The sequence below is a fragment of the Bos indicus genome, chromosome 15, assembly GCF_029378745.1.
Source record: "Bos indicus isolate NIAB-ARS_2022 breed Sahiwal x Tharparkar chromosome 15, NIAB-ARS_B.indTharparkar_mat_pri_1.0, whole genome shotgun sequence".
Classification (NCBI taxonomy): Eukaryota; Metazoa; Chordata; class Mammalia; order Artiodactyla; family Bovidae; genus Bos; species Bos indicus.
The window spans coordinates 18751101-18770442 of NC_091774.1; the positions used below are offsets into that span (position 1 = coordinate 18751101).

General features: G+C 37.6%; 1 protein-coding gene across 1 annotated transcript in view; it reads left to right on the top strand.

The window, feature by feature from the left end:
• The window catches only part of DDX10 (DEAD-box helicase 10), a 302422-nt gene that overhangs the window by 20110 nt on the left and 262970 nt on the right, over nt 1-19342 (top strand). Inside the window, exons 7-9 of the mRNA XM_070803372.1 lie at nt 4987-5113; nt 8257-8419; nt 17177-17261. Of these exons, the coding sequence (XP_070659473.1) occupies nt 4987-5113; nt 8257-8419; nt 17177-17261 (375 nt within the window). The remainder of the gene's footprint in view (nt 1-4986; nt 5114-8256; nt 8420-17176; nt 17262-19342) is intronic.

Genomic DNA, 19342 nt, shown 5'->3' on the forward strand with positions numbered 1-19342 from the left:
AAGAACTCCTCAGGAATGGGATAGCAGGAGATATATGAGGTATAGTTACCTCCTTGGCTTACCATTGAGTAGACATTGGTTTTTGTTTGTAAAGTTGTATTGAGATAGCTATTGAAATTCTTAGTACAATTAATTTGATAGTCTAAAGATTGTTTAGGTCTTTTGATTTTCTTTTTTTGCTGTTTCATTTCTGCCTGTTTTAAAAACTCACTAGACACTCATTTTTCAATATTAGATGGTCTCTAAATTGCAATTGTACATATTATCCCTGTCCCTAATTTCTGTAGATAATAGTTGGTCTTTATCTGTAGATCATAGAGTTAGTTTATAAAAAACTGAGTGTAAAAATTGTTTACTTCATAATTCTTGAAAGCAGTTCCATCATTTGTAAAAGATGTGACTTTCAGAAAACATTTTAGAAGGTAGAAGGCAGATATTTAGCAACATAATTTACAAAACTGCAGCTTATCTGGTAATGACTGCAATACTCTGTAATTTCAAATTCACCAGAAGCACTATAAAAAGCAGCTGCTATTGAATTTTGTTTAATATTGTTACTGAATTTTCCCCTTTACCAACTTAACAGTTAGTTTCATAAACCCTGAGAGATTATGGTTGAGAATATTTTAAGGCATAAAAGAATATTTACTCTTAAATTGTAAAGGATCAGAAAAATCAGAATTGAATTTTTCTGAGTTGTGTATCAGATTATATGCAGAAGTACACCAGTGTGTTTCCTTTATATTGCTGTCAGTTTAGTCGTGTCTGACTCTTTGCGACCCCATGGACTGCAGCCTGCCAGGCTTCCCTGTCCACCAACTACCAGAGCTTGCTCATATTCATGTCCATCGAGTCGCTGATGCCATCTAACCATCTCATCCTCTGACGTCCCCTTCTCCTCCTGCCATCAGTCTTTCCCAGCATCAGGGTCTTCTCCAATGAGTCAGTTCTTTGCATCAGGTGGCCAAAGTTTGGAGATTCAGCTTCAGCATCAGTCCTTCCAATGAATATTCAGGACTGATTTCCTTTAGGATAGACTGGTTTGATCTCCTTGCAGTTCAAGGGACTCTTAAGAGTCTTCTCCAACACGACAGTTCAAAAGCATCAAGTCTTTGGTGCTCAGCTTTCTTTACAGTCCAACTCTAACATCCATCATGACTACTGGAAAAACCATAGCTTTGACTATATGAACCTTTGTTGGCAAAATGATGTCTCTGCTTTTTAATATGCTGTCTAGGTTGGTTGTAACTTTTCTTCCAAGAAGCAGGCAGGCATCTTTTGATTACATGGCTGCAGTCACCATCTGCAGTGATTTTGGAGCCCAAGAAAATAAAGTCTGTCACCATATCCGTTGTTTCCCCATCTATTTGCCATGACGTGATGGGACTGGATGCCATGATCTTAGTTTTCTGAATGTTGAGTTTTAAGCCAGCTTTTTCATTCTCCTCTTTCACTTTCATCAAGAGGCTTCCCTTTTCTCCCTTTATATAAACACACACCCAAGGGATGCCTATATGTGCATGAATGTATATATACCTTCAGTCCCATAAATGGTATCAAATTTTGCTTCTTTCAGTTAACAGTATGCCCTAGTGATCATATCATAGCACTATATAGATTCCTCATTCCTTTTTTATTTTTTCCTAATTTTATTTTATTTTTAAACTTTACATAATTGTATTAGTTTTGCCAAATATCAAAATGAATCCGCCACAGGTATACATGTGTTCCCCATCCTGAACCCTCCTCCCTCCTCCCTCCCCATACCATCCCTCTGGGTCGTCCCAGTGCACTAGCCCCAAGCATCCAGTATCGTGCATCGAACCTGGACTGGCAACTCGTTTCTTACATGATATTTTACATGTTTCAGTGCCATTCTCCCAAATCTTCCCACCCTCTCCCTCTCCCACAGAGTCCATAAGACTGTTCTATACATCAGTGTCTCTTTTGCTGTCTCGTACACCGGGTTATTGTTAGCATCTTTCTAAATTCCATATATATGCGTTAGTATACTGTATTTATGTTTTTCCTTCTGGCTTACTTCACTCTGTATAACAGGCTCCAGTTTCATCCACCTCATTAGAACTGATTCAAATGTATTCTTTTTAATGGCTGAGTAATACTCCATTGTGTATATGTACCACAGCTTTCTTATCCATTCATCTGCTGATGGACATCTAGGTTGCTTCCATGTCCTGGCTATTATAAACAGTGCTACAATGAACATTGGGGTACACATGTCTCTTTCCCTTCTGGTTTCCTCAGTGTGTATGCCCAGCAGTGGGATTGCTGGATCATAAGGCAGTTCTGTTTCCAGTTTTTTAAGGAATCTCCACACTGTTCTCCATAGTGGCTGTACTAGTTTGCATTCCCACCAACAGTGTAAGAGGGTTCCCTTTTCTCCACACCCTCTCCAGCATTTATTATTTGTAGACTTTTGGATGGCAGCCATTCTGACTGGTGTGAAATGGTACCTCATAGTGGTTTTGATTTGCATTTCTCTGATAACCTCATTCCTTTTTTATAGTTGTATGCTATGTAATTGTGTGGATGTACAGTGGTTCATTCTACAAGTTTTTTACTGATGGACATATGGGTTGATTTCCATCTTTTTTTTTTTTTGCCGTGTAAATTAAATGATAGTATATCTTTTTGTGTTTTTACCAGATTATTTTTTGGAACAGAATCCTAAATTCAAAGAGTAAATGCATGTATATTTCTCTATAACATTTTTATTATGAGAGATTTCAAATGTGTATGGTTGAAAGAATTTTACAGTTAAAACCCTATACCCACCACCTGGATGCTACTTGGTGGTAGTAGCATCCATTTACTGTCCATTTATCCATCCCTCTATATATTAACCCATCTTATTTTTGATGCATTTCAAAGAAATTGGCAGACAGCTGTACACTTCCTTTAAACATTTCAGTACGTATATCAGTAGCTAGAGTTAAATATTTGTATAGAGATTTTCTTTCTTAATATAAGATTTACATACAATGCTATGAGCAAATTGAGTAAATTTGCTTAATTTTGATAAATGTGTATATTTCTGTAACCCAAGGGCCTACTAAGAGATGGAACCTTAGCATCAGCCCAGCAAGTTCCCTTATATCCTTCAATTGATCCTTGACCCTACCGTTGTAGAGGTGACCCCTGTTTGCATGTGTATATTTATATATAGATACAGATACATGTATGCTGCGGCTGGTGCTCAGCCTTGTTCATAGTCCCAACTCTCACATCCATACATGACCACAGGAAAAACCATAGCCTTGATTAGACAGACCTTTGTTGGCAAAGTAATGTCTCTGCTTTTGAATATAGTATCTAGGTTGGTCATAACTTTCCTTCCAAGGAGTAAGCGTCTTTTAATCTTATGGCTGCAGTCACCATCTGCAGTGATTTTGGAGCCCCGAAAAATAAAGTCTGACACTGTTTCCACTGTTTCCCCATCTATTTCCCATGAAGTGATGGGACTGGATGCCATGATCTTCGTTTTCTGAATGTTGAGCTTTAAGCCAACTTTTTCACTCTCCACTTTCACTTTCATCAAGAGGCTTTGTAGTTCCTCTTTACTTTCTGCCATAAGGGTGGTGTCATCTGCATATCTGACGTTATTGATATTTCTCCCGGCAATCTTGATTCCAGCTTGTGTTTCTTCCAGTCCAGTGTTTCTCATGATGTACTCTGCATAGAAGTTAAATAAGCAGGGTGACAATATACAGCCTTGACATACTCCTTTTCTTATTTGGAACCAGTCTGTTGTTCCATCTCCAGTTCTAACTGTTGCTTCCTGACCTGCATACAGATTTCTCAAGAGGCAGGTCAGGTGGTCTGGTGTTCCCATCTCTGTCAGAATTTTCCACAGTGATCCACACAGTCAAAGGCTTTGGCATAGTCAATAAAGCAGAAATAGATGAGCACCAAAGAATGGATGCTTTTGAACTGTGGTGTTGGAGAAGACTCTCGAGAGTCCCTTGGACTGCAAGGAGATCCACCCAGTCCATTCTGAAGGAGATCAGCCCTGGGATTTCTTTGGAAGGAATGATGCTAAAGCTGAAATTCCAGTACTTAGGCCACCTCATGCAAAGAGTTGACTCATTGGAAAAGACTCTGATGCTGGGAGGGATTGGGGGCAGGAGGAGAAGGGGACGACAGAGGATGAGATGGCTGGATGGCATCACTGACTCGATGGACATGAATCTGGGTGAACTCCGGGAGTTGGTGATGGACAGGGAGGCCTGGTGTGCTGCGATTCATGGGGTTGCAAAGAGTCGGACATGACTGAATGACTGAACTGAACTGAACTGATGCTTCGGCTACTGCTGCTAAGTCGCTTCAGTCGTGTCCGACTCTGTGCGACCCCATAGATGGCAGCCCACCAGGCTCCTCCATGGGATCTTCCAGGAAGATCCATGGGATTTTCTAGGCAAGAGTACTGGAGTGGGGTGCCATTGCCTTCTCCGAGATAGATATGTATATATCTATATATATTCAAACTTTTTATTTTGTATTGGAGTATAGCCGATTAACAATGTTGTGATAGTTTCAGGTGGATAGCAAAGGGATTCAGCCATACATATACATGTATCCATTCTCCCCCAAACTCCCCTCCCATCTAGGCTGCCACATAACATTGAGCAGTGTTCCCTATGCTGTACAGTAGGTCCTTGTTGGTTATCCATTTTAAATGGCAATCCCAAACTACCTAACTATTCCTTTCCCCATTCTTCCCCCTTGGAGATCAGGTATATTTTTGATATTTAATCTGTAAATGATTTTGAGTGTATTTTGGACACAATGCTGTATTCATTTCCTAAGGGGCAATAGAGAAAGTTTTTTTCGGGATATGTATGTATGTGTGTATGAAAGATTTGCTTGGGAGGCATACCATTATTAACATTTGTCTTATTTTTTGGTCTGGATTTCAAAGTTACCAACATGACATATTTTTAATATTTTCCCTCTTATTTACATAAGCACCCCTGCTACTTTGGAACAGAACTACATAGTTTGTGAGCTGCAGCAAAAAATAAGTGTGCTGTATTCCTTTTTGAGAAGTCACCTGAAGAAGAAAAGTATTGTATTTTTCTCCAGTTGTAAAGAGGTACCTTGTGTTTATTGTTCTTAAGTTATTCTTGTTGAATTATCATGTATAAATTTCAAGTTTCAGTTATAAAATGCTACTTTTCTTTTTTAATAAATGCAGTGCTAAATGTGAAGAGATTTGTAGATAATGAGAATCTTGTGTCTTCATTTTTAAAGAAACCCATGAATGAGACTTCAAGCTCAATAAGGAAAGGCAGAAACTGTTTTCACTTCAGTGTTGTTAGCATCCAGCACAATACTTAGAACATGGTAGTCCTCAATAAATATTGGTAGAACAACAGTTGAATGGCTAGGCTAACTAGAGGTCTTTATGACCTAATGTCTACCTTACCCTCTGTGAATACACCATTTATTTCCCTGCCTCTTTGTCTTTGTTCATGCTGATCTGCTTATCTCCCTGTGCTCCTCCATCTGGAGGAATGATTACTGTCCTTTAAGGCTAAGCTCAAGCTCAAGTTTTATGCCTGAAAGTCCTTTTCTGACACTCCCCAACCCTCTTTTGACAATGAATTGCACCTTCCTCTGTCCTTTGGTAGTGTTTTCATTATATCTGCCTTTGTTTATCAGCATTTCTTAAACACTAGTCATGTGCTTGTAAGTAAAGGATTCAGTGATGTATAAGAAAACTTGGTCTTTTCTCTTTAAGAGAATAAACTATGGTTCGTTTTTGTATGTTACTTTTCTTTTACTATATTTTAGATTTCCTGATAACATATAGTTGTTGGTATATAGTAGATTGATTCTAGATTTATAGCTTTTGCAGTAGCTTAGCATGATGAATATGCAGTGAGTTTTCCTCCAGTTGATGGGGAAGATAAGTAGTGTCTGTCTCTATTTTGAGGAAAGCACAGAACTTCATTATTTTTCCATGTAAAGAATGACTTCAGATTTTTTAGGACTTCTTTTAGATTTTTATATTTCCCTAAAGAATGGATATTTTTCATATTTACGTACAAGAAAATAATTTTAAGTGTTAATGTTTAAAGTTTTTACTCTGTAATACTCTGCTTTTCTTCTTCACAGTGGAAAAAGTATACTCTGCCCTTTTTTGATCTATATTCTTTCTATACCTCTTCAGTTCTGTGACTTTAAATGCTGTCTGTATTCTAACAATTGCCAAATCCACATCTTAAGCCTTGACTTCTTTCCTGAGCCCCTGACTTGTATATCTATTTGACTTCTAGATATTTCCATTTGGGTAAGCAATTTAAGATTTGCTATTTCTGAGATCTGCTCCCTCCAACTCTTCCCCATCTCATTAAATGATCAAATCTTAAATTCTTGCCTGTCCTTAACTCACATTCAATCTGTTGACAGTTGTTAGTTTTACCACCTCTCGCCACCCCTCTTGCTACTATGCAGTTTAAACCATGCTTAACTTTTTCTTAGGCTCTTGGTTGATCTTCCGTTTCTGTAGTTCTTCCATTTCCATGTGTCCTTTTCTGATATTGGTTGCCTAAGAGTGTATCTGTGGTCTTGTCTGTGGGTTCTTTCTCATCTCCGCTTTCACAGTAGCCTTTTAAAAAACTTTACAAAAGGAAAGGAGGAGTCCCTTATGCCTAGTCGTACTGGTGCATTGTCTTAGGATGAGAGAATCTTCCTAGCACCAGAGTATTATATGAGAAAATGAATAACTAATGCTGGGGTAGCAAGTCAATTTTGTAATTCGGTGGTTTCCCATTCTTCCAACAAAATTTGAAGGAAGACTTAATGGAGTTACTAGCTGATAGATGTGGAGAAGGAAATGACAGCCCACTCCAGTATTCTTGCCTGGAGAATCCTGTGAACGGAGGAGCCTGGTGGGCTGCTGTCCATGGGGTCACACAGAATCAGACATGACTGAAGCGGCTTAGATGAAATTATTTGTAATATACCATCATGACACATTTTATAGGAACTCAAAAAGTTAAGGTTCCTTCTAGTCCATTTTCTGTATTTTCTGTTAAGAAAAAGATGTTCTTAACACCTATATTAGAGAAATGGGATTAAATGGTGCTGGATTCTGCCTCAGTTTAGCAATCACTAGTATTCATTTGTAAGTATGTAAACTAAAGCAATAGCTTCATCTAGTCTCATATATTGAGAGAGATAATTTTATTTTTTAAATTGAATTCTAACAACTCTTTTTTTTGGCCAGCTCTAGGCAATAGCAACCCACTCCAGTACTCTTGCCTGGAAAATCCCATGGACGGAGGAGCCTGGTAGGCTGCAGTCCATGGGGTCGCTAAGAGTCGGACACGACTGAGCGACTTCACTTTCACTTTTCTCTTTCATGCATTGGAGAAGGAAATGGGAACCCACTCCAGTGTTCTTGCCTGGAGAATCCCAGGGACGGGGGAGCCTGGTGGGCTGCCATCTGTGGGGTCACACAGAGTCGGACATGACTGAAGTGACTTAGCAGCAGCAGCAGCAGCATACTAATAATTGTAATAGTAACTGAGTCTGAGAACTTTTAATGCAGCTTTATGGCTACAGAAAGTTAAAATTAAAATATATATACATAGTTTTGTTGTTGAAAGTAATGGATTGTGATAAAGTAATCAATAAGAGACTTTGCATAAAATAAGACAAAATTCTGTGAGGTCAGGAAATAGAAATATGAGTTCAAGGAGGAAAAGAAATGATGTAAAATTTTTCTGTTGAAGAAGAGGTTCTTCACATTTTGTTAGCAATTTTCCTTTTTTAAAGACTGTTCTATAGCAGTCTTAGGTTTGCAGCAAAATTGAGGGGCCCTGCCCCACACATGTGTAGTCTCCCCTATTATTTTTATATATTTTGAAATAACTGGTGGCAGATATCAAATTGTTGTGCTATTTAGAATCTGTTGGATACATTTATGAGAGGTAAGTCTTTACTTTAAAATATATTTAAATTGACCAGGTATGACATTCTTTGCAACCACTTAGAAATGTCAGATACTAAACTTAACAGTTTGGGGAGAGCATATTTATTTCAAAATTCTTTTAGGAAAAATAATATGAGCAAAAATGTTTGAAGACCACAGCTCCAGACTACATTTCCTTTTCTCTATTCTGTACTTTAATTAAACGTGTGCTCCATAATGCATTTTTCTGTTCATTTTATAAGCTTACTTCCTGCTGTTACCCAGAAGTACCAAATAATTTTTCGGTTAACACCTAGGTTCAGTATCTGTACCGAGTGTTCTGCCGGCTGCGTCCTGGTGTTTCCCTCCTCGCCCTGCATGGGCGACAGCAGCAGATGAGAAGAATGGAAGTCTATAACGAATTTGTTCGCAAGAGAGCTGCAGTGCTCTTTGCTACTGATATTGCAGCCAGGGGGCTGGGTAAGAAAACTTCTTTTTAGAAAATTTTCTGTGATCAGGGGCTTATAAAGGGTATATTTTTGTAATTCAAATAGTTTGACTCAAATAATTGGGCTTTCTTATTTTATAAAAGAAAAATAAGTAAATTGACAACTGAGATGACTAAACTAAGGATATGTCAGTGAAAGTTTTTGTAGTAGTTTCACTTTTTGTGCTCTTATTGGCTCATGATAGTAATTGCATCACAGAATCTTAAGGAGCCTGTAGAATCAAAGGAAAGTTAAAAATTTAAAGCTATGAAAAAAAATTGTTTCTATTGGAAACTTGACAAATACTGTTACAAGAAAAATCAATGAAATCCATCTTTTCTCCAAACATTTTACTTTTTAAGATCACTACATTTAATGTGTTTAAACTTTGAAAAAGCCACTATAATATTATACAACTGATGGCTTTGTGGGAGTGGGATGGGCTATGGAAGTAATTACAGAGGAAAACTAGAGGTAAGAAAAAGGATGAAGAGAAATAAGTGGTAATTTGAATTCTTCTATCAATCTTATTGCATTAATTATTGTGGCAGATTTTAAACATGTATGAAGGAATTGAGCCTAAAGTACCCTTGTTGTACATTGTACCCAGTTTGAGTGGTTATCTTTTTCTTGATCTCCCTTAGTGCTTGTGTCCTGTCACTCTGGGAATGTTTTAAAGTATATCTCAGTCATTGTATTAGTCCATTCGAATGTGACAGGCAACAGTAGTCAAGTATGCATATTTTTTAGAGATCTCTAGGCTGTTTCTCAGCCCAATTACTCATTCTGACTAACCTCTCCTACTCCCTAATCCCTCATTACTGTTTTGAATGTGTAGTTTTGAAACATAGATAGCATATTGAAAAGCAGAGACATTACTTTACCAACAAAGGTCCGTCTAGTCAAGGCTATGGTTTTTCCAGTGGTCATGTATGGATGAGAGAGTTGGACTGTGAAGAAAGCTGAGTGCCAAAGAATTGATGCTTTTGAACTGTGATGTTGGAGGACACTCTTGAGAGTCCCTTGGACTGCAAGGAGACCCAACCAGTCCATTCTAGAGGAGATCAGCCCTGGGTGTTCTTTGGAAGGAATGATGCTAAAGCTGAAACTCCAGTACTTTAGCCACCTCATGCGAAGAGTTGACTCATTGGAAAAGACTGATGCTGGGAGGGAGTAGGGGCAGGAGGAAAAGGGGGTGACAGAGGATGAGATGGCTGGATGGCATCACTGACTCGGTGGACGTGAGTTTGAGTGAACTCCGGGAGTTGGTGATGGACAGGCCTGGCGTGCTGCGATTCATGGGGTCGCAAAGAGTCGGACACGACTGAGCGACTGAACTGAACTGACTTGTATTACACTCTGATTCTACCTGACCCTCCTGATTTTTGAACCTTAAATAGTTTAGCTCCATGTAAGCAATTATACTGCACATGTAATATATATTCTGTATATATCATAGTGAACAGATACAACTATTTTGTTATATTTTCCTTGCAGTTTGTTAAAGAAACCAACTATTTACTAGATGTAGTTGGAATTCTTTTTGTCCCCTTTCCCAGTCTTTGAATGAAGGCTGTTTACCTCTTGTCTGTGATAGAATTCAGGAGGTCTGTGAACTTAGATGGAGAAAAAAATTATATATATATATATTTACTAACCTTTAACTGAATTTAATGTTTTCTTCAATTATAGATGGAAGCACTGAATTGTTGTGTTAGTACCTGTAGCCTTGTCATCAGTTGAAATCGTGTTGTTGCTCAGTTGCGTCTGACTCTTTGTGACCCATAGACTGCAGCACAACATGCTTCTCTGTCCTTCACTATCTCCCATAGTTTTCTCAAAATCAGGTCCATTGAGTCGATGATGCCATCCAAACATCTCATCCTCTGTCGTCCCCTTCTCTTCCTGCCCTCAGTCTTTCCCAGCTTCAGGGTCTTTTCCAGTGAGTCAGCTCTTAACATCAGGTGGCCAAAATATTGGGGCTTCAGCTTCTGTATCGGTCCTTCCAGTGAAAATTCAGGGTTGATTTCCTTTAGGATTGACTGGATTCAGTCCTAGGATTGAATCATATCCTTTAGGATTTGATCTCTTTGCAGTCCTGGGGACTCTCAAGAGTCTTCTCCAGCACCACAGTTCGAAAGCATCAATTCTTTGGTGCTCAGCCTTCTTTATGGTCCAACTCTCACATCTATATGATTATTGCAAAAACCATAGCTTTGACTATATGTACCTTTGTTGGCAAAGTGATGTCTCTGCTTTTTAATACACTGTCTAGGTTTGTCATAGCTGTTCTTTCAAGGAGCAAGCGTCTTTTAATTTCATGGCTGCATCACCATCTGCAGTGATATGGGAGCCCAAGAAAATAAAGTCTATCACTGTTTGCATTGTTTCCCCATCTATTTGCCATGAAGTGATGGGATCGGATGCCATGATCTGAGTTTTTTGAATGTTGAATTTTAAGCCAGGTTTTTCACTCTCGTCTTTCACCTTCATCACGAGGCTCTTTAGTTCCTCTTCGCTTTCTGCCATTAGGGTGGTGTCATCTGCATATCTGAGGTTATTGATATTTCTCCTGGCAATCTTTATTCCAGCTTGTGATTCATCCAGCCTGGCATTTTGTGTGATGTACACTGCATAAAAGTTAAACAGGCAGAGTGACAATATACAGTCTTGATGTATTCCTTTTCCAATTTTGAACCAGTTTCTTGTTCCATGTCCGGTTCTAACTGTTACTTCTTGACCTGGAATTCCATTAACTCCACTAGCTTTGTTCGTAGTAATGCTTCCTAAGGCCTCTTGACTTTATACACTAGGATGTCTGGCTCTAGGTGAGTGACCACAGCAGCATGGTTGTCTGGGTCACTAAGACCTTTTTTGTACAGTTCTGTGTATTCTTGCCACCTCTTTTTAATCTCTTCTACTTCTGTTACGTCCTTAGCATTTCTGTCCTTTATTGTGCCTTTTTTTGCATTAAATATTCCCTTGGTATCTGTAATATGTCTTGAAGAGATCTCTAATCTTTCTCATAGATATTTTCATTTTATATTGTAGTTTCTGTAGATATCTTGCATGATTGTTTATACTTAATACAATTTTGATATTATGGTGGTCGATACATAAGTAAGTTGTGTTATTTAATATGTCAGTGAATAAGCATATATATTGCTGTATATACAATTCAATAGAATGTTTATTTCATTATAATTATTTTCTCTTGTAATCCTGTATGTTTTACTTTATGCACTTAAAAATACTCTGAAAAGGGTTTTGTAGATTTTAACTATGGCACAAAAAATGTCAAGAAACTCTTTTTTAATTTTAAAAAGCTTATATGATTGTATTCATGAGTGATATATAGTATTAGGTTTTTATGAAGTTTTATAAAACAATATTGTATATCCCAGTTTATGACTTGCTTTTCAATCTTTCCATGTTGATGTGTAAATTTCCAGTGTATTTGTGTCATGTGTCTCATGGTATAGCCAGGAATATCTTTAGAGTATACCAGTATCTTTTTTAAACTTTATTTTATTCTTAATTTTTTCCCAGTTCTATTTCTTAAAGAATAATATGGGTAAAAATGAGTTATGAGACATAGTAGTCCCTGCTTTACCCACTCCTCACTCTCCAGAAGCAATTATTCCTTTTAGTATTAAGCTTCATATTTCTAAGTAGTTTTCTTTTTTAATTCAAATTTATTATGGCTTTAAGGAAATATTTGATTAGGCATCCAAGCTTTTGCTAAACCATAACATTTTAAAAATTATTCCTTTTGAAGTATTGTTCAAAGCTGTATACACTTTATAAAAAGATAATGAGAGGAACAGTTCACTATTTTATGTATTCACACACGGTGAAGAGGAAATGATACTGAATCAAACTCCCAAACCCAAATAGCTGGATAACTCAGTTAAATATTTTAAAGCTGATTTGTGTGTGTGCGTGTACAATTTTTAGTTACTACCAGAGCATCTAAAACTGATCTGAAAGCTAACTGTTGTCCAAAACTCTTCAAATTCTTCAAATCCCGTAATTCCATTTCTTCCCTTTCTCAAATCAAAAGATTTAAACATACATAATTGAAGAACTGGTATGATCATTTTTCTCTTTAACAGTAGTATCTACTTCTGGATCACCTACTTAGCTGATCAGTTAGATTTACAGCTAACTGACAGGTAGAATCTGGCTTCCTCCCAAAGCAGCTGTGATAAACTCCCTGAACACTGTTTTAGACAGGTGGACCTTGAGGGGTTCACTCCGGAAATCAGAAACATTTGAGGTCTTTTCCAAACATTGCGCAAGGTCTGGCTTTAGAGAGGCCTCTTGAAGGTACAGCCACAGTTGCAGAGTTCATGATGCTCAAACATGCTGCTCTAGTCCACCAGAGATCTGTGCAGAAGATAATCAGAGAAGAATTTTCCAGGAAATGTTTTAAGACCCAATTCAAACCCAAGATCTGGGTTTAGCCTCTGATGAAAAAGATGTCACCCAAACCTTTATTTTTCACTCCTGATTCTGTGAAAAGGAAAACCAACTTTAGTGTCTGTCCCACCTAGGTCCTTACTGCTTGAAGCTCAGGGCTTTTTCAGAAGATGTAAGTATTTCGATTCTGTTTTTGAGGAACCGGTGGGGTTTCTTTTCTCTGGAAATGGTTCTTGCTCCCCCCAGAATGTGTAACATTTCATTAATCTTCACAGCAGTCCTCTGGGGTGGGCAGGACAGGTGAACTCTCTTCATTTCAGTGACCAGACGATTAGCAGACGACTTGCCGAGTGGCTTGCTACAAGCAAGGCTCTGATGCCGGAACCGAGTGCTCGAGTCCAGCACTTCCATGTTTTTAAGCAAAGGCATCAAAAAGGGGTGTGACTGCTAATTTACTAACAAATCTATTGATTTGAACAGATAAAATCCACACATGAGTTATTCCCCTTGTATTAATCTAGACCAAAATCAAGAGTTGACTTGCAAATAAATCATGGCCACAAATTTGCCCTTCATTTGTTGTAGACTAGACAAACACCTAATTGGCCCTCACTAGAAAACTTTTTTTTTGATGGGCAAGAGAAATGAACTTAAAAATAGCTGCCATGAGAGTGACCTAAGAGAGAAAGCTGATAGAATCAAATAAGCCCTGGGGGAGGAGAGAAAAAAAAAGTTCTCCAGGGGAGGGAAAAAAAAAAGAATTCCCCAGGAAGTTACATGGAAATGTATATTAATAACTTATTATCTTGAGTATTTTAAACCTAAAAATGAAACAAGCATATCATTTATGTTTTCCTATATGGCATGTACATGTAAATGACTATACTAATTAAACTAAGATTATATGATTAAGGAGACTTACAATTATAATATACTTAATTCCTCTTTATAATTACTGCTTTAAATCTAGCAAAAGAGATTCATCATCCTCTACTTTCACCTGGGGTTTAAAAGTAACTTTTAGAGGCTCGGGGGTCGAGACCTCCCCGCCTTCTTGGGGAGGATGCGTGGCACTGGCCTCCTCAGGGTCTGTTTCACTGAGTGCCTCGGGGTAGAGCTCACTGATGGGGCCTAGAGCCTCGCCCCTGGCAATGATGTCCACCCCCATCTCCCTGACCTCTTCTGGACCCTCAGCCACTGACTGAGCAGTGGCTGAGGGTCCAGAAGAGGTTTAAGTAGTTTTCTTATATTCAAATTGAGTTAAAATTTGTTCAGGTTTGTGTTTTTCTTTCTGTTTTCTCAAATGTTCCAGCAGATGTCACCTGTTTAGTTTCCTAACAGTTCAAACATAGTCTCTTTCTTTTTCCCTGGGGACCTTCCCATTGCAGCCTTTTGTTTCCAGCTCTAATCTGAACTGGTTGCTCTGTAAGCTTGATGCACATGATACTTTCTTTCCAGATATCTCTCTTCCTTTTTTTTGACTTATTAATAATACTGTTATTTTTTATGTAAAGACTAATTCTAATGAGGTGGATGAAACTGGAGCCTATTATACAGAGTGAAATAAGCCAGAAGGAAAAACACCAATACAGTATACTAACGCATATATATGGAATTTAGAAAGATGATAACAATAACCCTGTGTACGAGACAGCAAAAGTGACGCTGATGTATGGAACAGTCTTATGGACTCTGTGGGAGAGGGAGAGGGTGGGAAGATTTGGGAGAATGGCATTGAAACATGTAAAATATCATGTATGAAACGAGATGCCAGTCCAGGTTCAATGCACGATACTGGATGCTTGGGGCTGGTGCACTGGGACGACCTGGAGGGATGGTATGGGGAGGGAGGAGGGAGGAGGGTTCAGGAGGGGGAGCACATGTATACCTGTGATGGATTCATTTTGATGTTTGGCAAAACTAATACAATTATGTAAAGTTTAAAAATAAAATAAAATTTAAAAAAAAAAAAGAAAAAAAAAAAGACTAATTCTTTAATAGCTTCCTAAGTAAGAGTGTATGGGAGGTACATTTTTTGAATTATTACATGTGTTATGATGTCTTATTCTTAAATGACAATTGACTGAGAATTGAAATCTAGTTTGAAACAATTTTCTCTTAAAACTTTGCAGATAGTGCTCCATTATCTTATAGTAGTCAATATTATGTTGACAAGACCTTTGCCTTTCTGATTTTGTTTTTTTGTAGCCTCTTTTTCTTATTCTGGCTTATTCTTAGGGTTTTCTTTTTATCTACAGAGTCCTGAAATTTTATGATAATGTGCTTTAGTGTGAGGTCCCATTTGGTGTATAGACATTCAATATGTTTTTTCAATCTAGACCAGCACTATTCAATAGAATTTTCTATGATCATTGAAATGTTCTGTGCTTGTACTAATACTGTAGATACTAGCTAAACATGATAGTTGTCCACTTGAAATGTGTCCAGTGCAATGAGGAAAGAATTATTGTATTAAATTTTAATTTAAACTTGACTAAAGTTTCTGTATTGAGCAGCACATGATAGAGACTCATGTCTTTCCTTTGCAAGAAATATGCTTCTGAATTCCTCTTTGGTGATTTGGTTAAATAAAGTTTCAGTATTTATTTTCACTATGTAATTATTGCTTACTAATGGGGAATTTGTGTACTTTGATTGTTTCCTTTCTTATATCTTTTTTATAGTATTTTTCCCCTTCCCTCTCTTATTTACTCTTTCTGGAAGAATATTTGACCTCTTTGATCAGTCCTCTAGATTTTCTGTTTCTTCTGTTGCCATCTTATTGTCTCTCTCTCATTATTTCTGGGAGACTTCTTGATTTTATATTTCAGCTTTTCTGATTAAAATTTTAGTTAAGTACCAAGTGTTTCTTTTTTATAGCCTCTTATTCTCATCTGGCGGATGCAGTGTTTTATTTCTCTGAAGGTAGTGGGTTAAAGTTCTCTTCACGTTTTTCTGCTTCTGCTGGTTTCATTTTTACTCCTCCGTCTTTTTTACTTTTGAGACTTTTCCTAATTGTCCTCAGTTGGCTGTGTTTTATTATATTTAGCAGTGAAACATCAGAAAAGATTATTTGAAGTGATTAGTATGTGGATGATGGTTGTTGACTAATGGCCTTCATTGCGAGGAGATTTTGGATGGAGTCAGTCATCTTGTGGAGGACTCAAGATGTCAAACTCTATTCAGTATTTTTTGCACATTGAGTCTGTCCAGATAAGAATATGTCACTTTCATGAGTAGAGGATTAAGCTTGCTACTGGCTCTGTAGAAGCCTGGCTATAGACATAGAGGGCTCCAACTCAGGCTTACACTCAGTACCCTGTTTTCAAGGGCTCTGGTGCCTCTTTCTTCTACTCTCTCTGGTGTCTTGGTTTGAAGCCTTTACAAGCTTTTCTTCAGGAGACCCAGTGTATAGGACCAGGAGGGGACCTGCAGGTCTGAGTGTTGCTTTCAGCCTGTCTTCCTGTTTATAGCCCTGAAACATGCCCTTGCCTTCTGAGGTACTTTGTACTTCAAGCCCCAAGAGGAGAGTTGTTTTAAATATCTTTTCTCTTATTTCTGTTGAGTTTTGCCCATTTAAATAGATTCACTCCTTTTGAATAGCTTATATAACTCAGTGATAGTTTGATAGTTTTTATACTTTCAGGTACCCGTAGGTACCATTATCTTCACAAGTCTTTCTTTGTTTTTTTTTTTCCTTTTTCCTCCCTCCTTCCCTCCCTTCTTCCTTTCCTCCTGCCTCCCTCAGCTTTTTTGTCTGTGATAGAAATTGTTCTGAAATCCTTACAGCAAATCCATAAATGACTAAAGGTAGTTCTCTTAAATTGTTGAGACCAGGATCTCTGGAAATGAATGGAAACTTTTGCAACCAGAAATACATATGAAATAATTACTGCTAGGAAATGGGTAGAGGGATTTAAAAAGACATCTTTAGGAGATGGAAATAGCAGGAAAAGTAAATTTTCGTTGAAATTTATAAATAAGTTTCATAGTTCACTGGGAGCTGATGAGAAGTGATTCTTTTAGGTTATTAACTATCCGAGTATTTCATTATTTTGTGTGACACAAAGCAATCTGTCTCCTCTATCAGATATAAAATAGTCTTCACATTCAAACACTGTCATTAATTTTATTTCAGTTGATCAAAAAAGAGAAGTGTTTATTATCTCTTGGTTCATGCAATTAATTTTGTTTTTATAGTGTTCACAGATGATATCTATCAGTTTGATGTGATGGGAAGCCCTGGCAAGCATTATTATAAAATAAAAATAGTACAGCAGGGCAGATCTTGGAACTGCTTTTTCAACTTGATGTTCTTTCTACACAGATTTCCCGGCTGTAAATTGGGTTCTTCAGTTTGATTGCCCAGAAGATGCCAACACATATATTCACAGAGCGGGTAGAACTGCCAGGTAGGTGTGCTGGCATGTGTCTTTGCTTTTGGTTTTACCTAAGTAAAAAAAAAAACTTGCTTTCTTAATTGTATACAAATAAAGAATGGAGAAATTCAGGTGAGTGCTGATCTGACATTTTTGTGATGTAGGTTGCTAGCATGTAGACAGCTCTTACACGTCTCTTGACTGAGACTTGATGATAAGGGCTGAGAAAAATCCATGAAAACTTATTTTAGTGTTTTGTTCTAACTTTCTTCCCTTACTAAGCTTTTCATTAGAATTACTCACTGAGCATCATCTTTTTGATGAGTTATAAGCCTATTTATTCAGTCTTTGTTTTCAGATGACAAAACTTGAATGTTTTGAGCAGTTAAACATTTTGTTTGAAAATCTGTAGAGCCAGAATTTGAACCCAAGCAGTCTCCTAAAGTTTAGATCTGTGCTCTTACTTTCTCTGGTACAGGTTCTAATAAGCAAGAAGGTGGTTTTGAATAATAGGTTGCTCTTTTCCTTTTTTTGTGTGGGAATTACAGGCATTGCTGGGGACCACTCCCAAATATGCTCTTTTCACCACCCCCACACACCCCCTCACCCAATAAATTACCCTGTGTGGGCTCACAAATGTAGGGAAACTCTCTGGAAAAGAATATAGCAAAGTCAGTTATTTGGGGATTAAGGGCATAGAAAGGTATATGAATAAATCAAAAGGATAGCATGTTAAGTCATTAATATTGAGGTTTCAGTAAAGTTGGGAGATGTGTGCTGTAGGTAGAATTATAAGTAATATATAAATGTTTCTGGGTAGTATTTGGTGGTGTGGTGGTTTAATTGCTAAGTCGTGTCCAACTCTTGCGACCCCATAGATGGTAGCCCACCAGGCTCTTCTGTCCATGGGATTTTCCAGGCAAGAATGCTGGAGTGGATTGCCATTTCCTTCTCCAGGGGATCTTCCTAACCCAGGGATCAAACCCGGGTTGGGTCTCCTGCATTGCAGGCAAGTGTCCTGCATTGCAAGCGGTCTTCTGCATTGCACGTGGTCTCTTTACTGACGGTTTGGTAGTACTTAGAGTTCTTCCTTTTACCTCAGTAATTTTATATCCAGAAATGGATCTTAAGAAAATAAAGTTTCTATACGGATGTTCATCTTACTGACATTCCCAATAAGAATTGAGAATAACCAATTAAGTGTTAGACCCAAGATCACTAAACATATGGCAGAAACAGAACTAGAACTCACTTTCTTTTGACCCCAGATTTCATTCTTTTTTCACTAAGTAACCATGTATGAAAGACCAGCCATGTGTGAGGTACTGGATTAGGCCTGGTGTGAGCTTCTGCACAAATATAAGGTATAGTGTGCATTCCATTAAGGAAGTTTGTTACCTTAAAACAAACCTTAAAATAGTCTATAGTAGAGGCATATACAGTGTTAGAGGTATTGACAGAAGTTTTGTGGAGCTCCAGAGGAAGTAGAGAAGGAAAACTTCACTGAGGAGAAACAGCTGGGTTCAGTCTTGATTGGCAGATACAAGTTCTTGGGAGGCAACTTGATAGAAGATATTTCTTTCTCTGTTAACTAACATATATCTCTCTGTATTTAACTCAGACTCAAATACCATCTAATTTTGATAATTTTTTTGAAGGTGGGACTACTAGAAAATTCAAAAATTCTACATGTCCATATTCTAAAATGTGATTCTTCCCCTATGCATCTCCAAACACTGAGCCCCTAGTCTGTAATTAAATATTGTTCCCTAAACTTAATGAGTGGTCTGTGTGCTGTGCAGTATTGCAGCCCCTTGCAACCTGTGACTTTTTAAATTTAAATTTAGTAAAATTAAAGTAAAAATTCAGTTTCTCATTCACACTAGTTACATTTAAACTGCTTATAAACACATGTAGTTAGTACCATATTGAACAGAGCAGGTATAGAACCTTTTTATCATTGTGGAAAGTTCTATCAACTATTACTGGTATATGTTTAAAATACGTTTTGTTTAAAATTGTTGAACCAAAGAACCACAGGTTCATATAATAAAACCATAAAATAGACATTAGAACTGAGAGTAATCTAGATTTACTCACTCATTTATTCTATA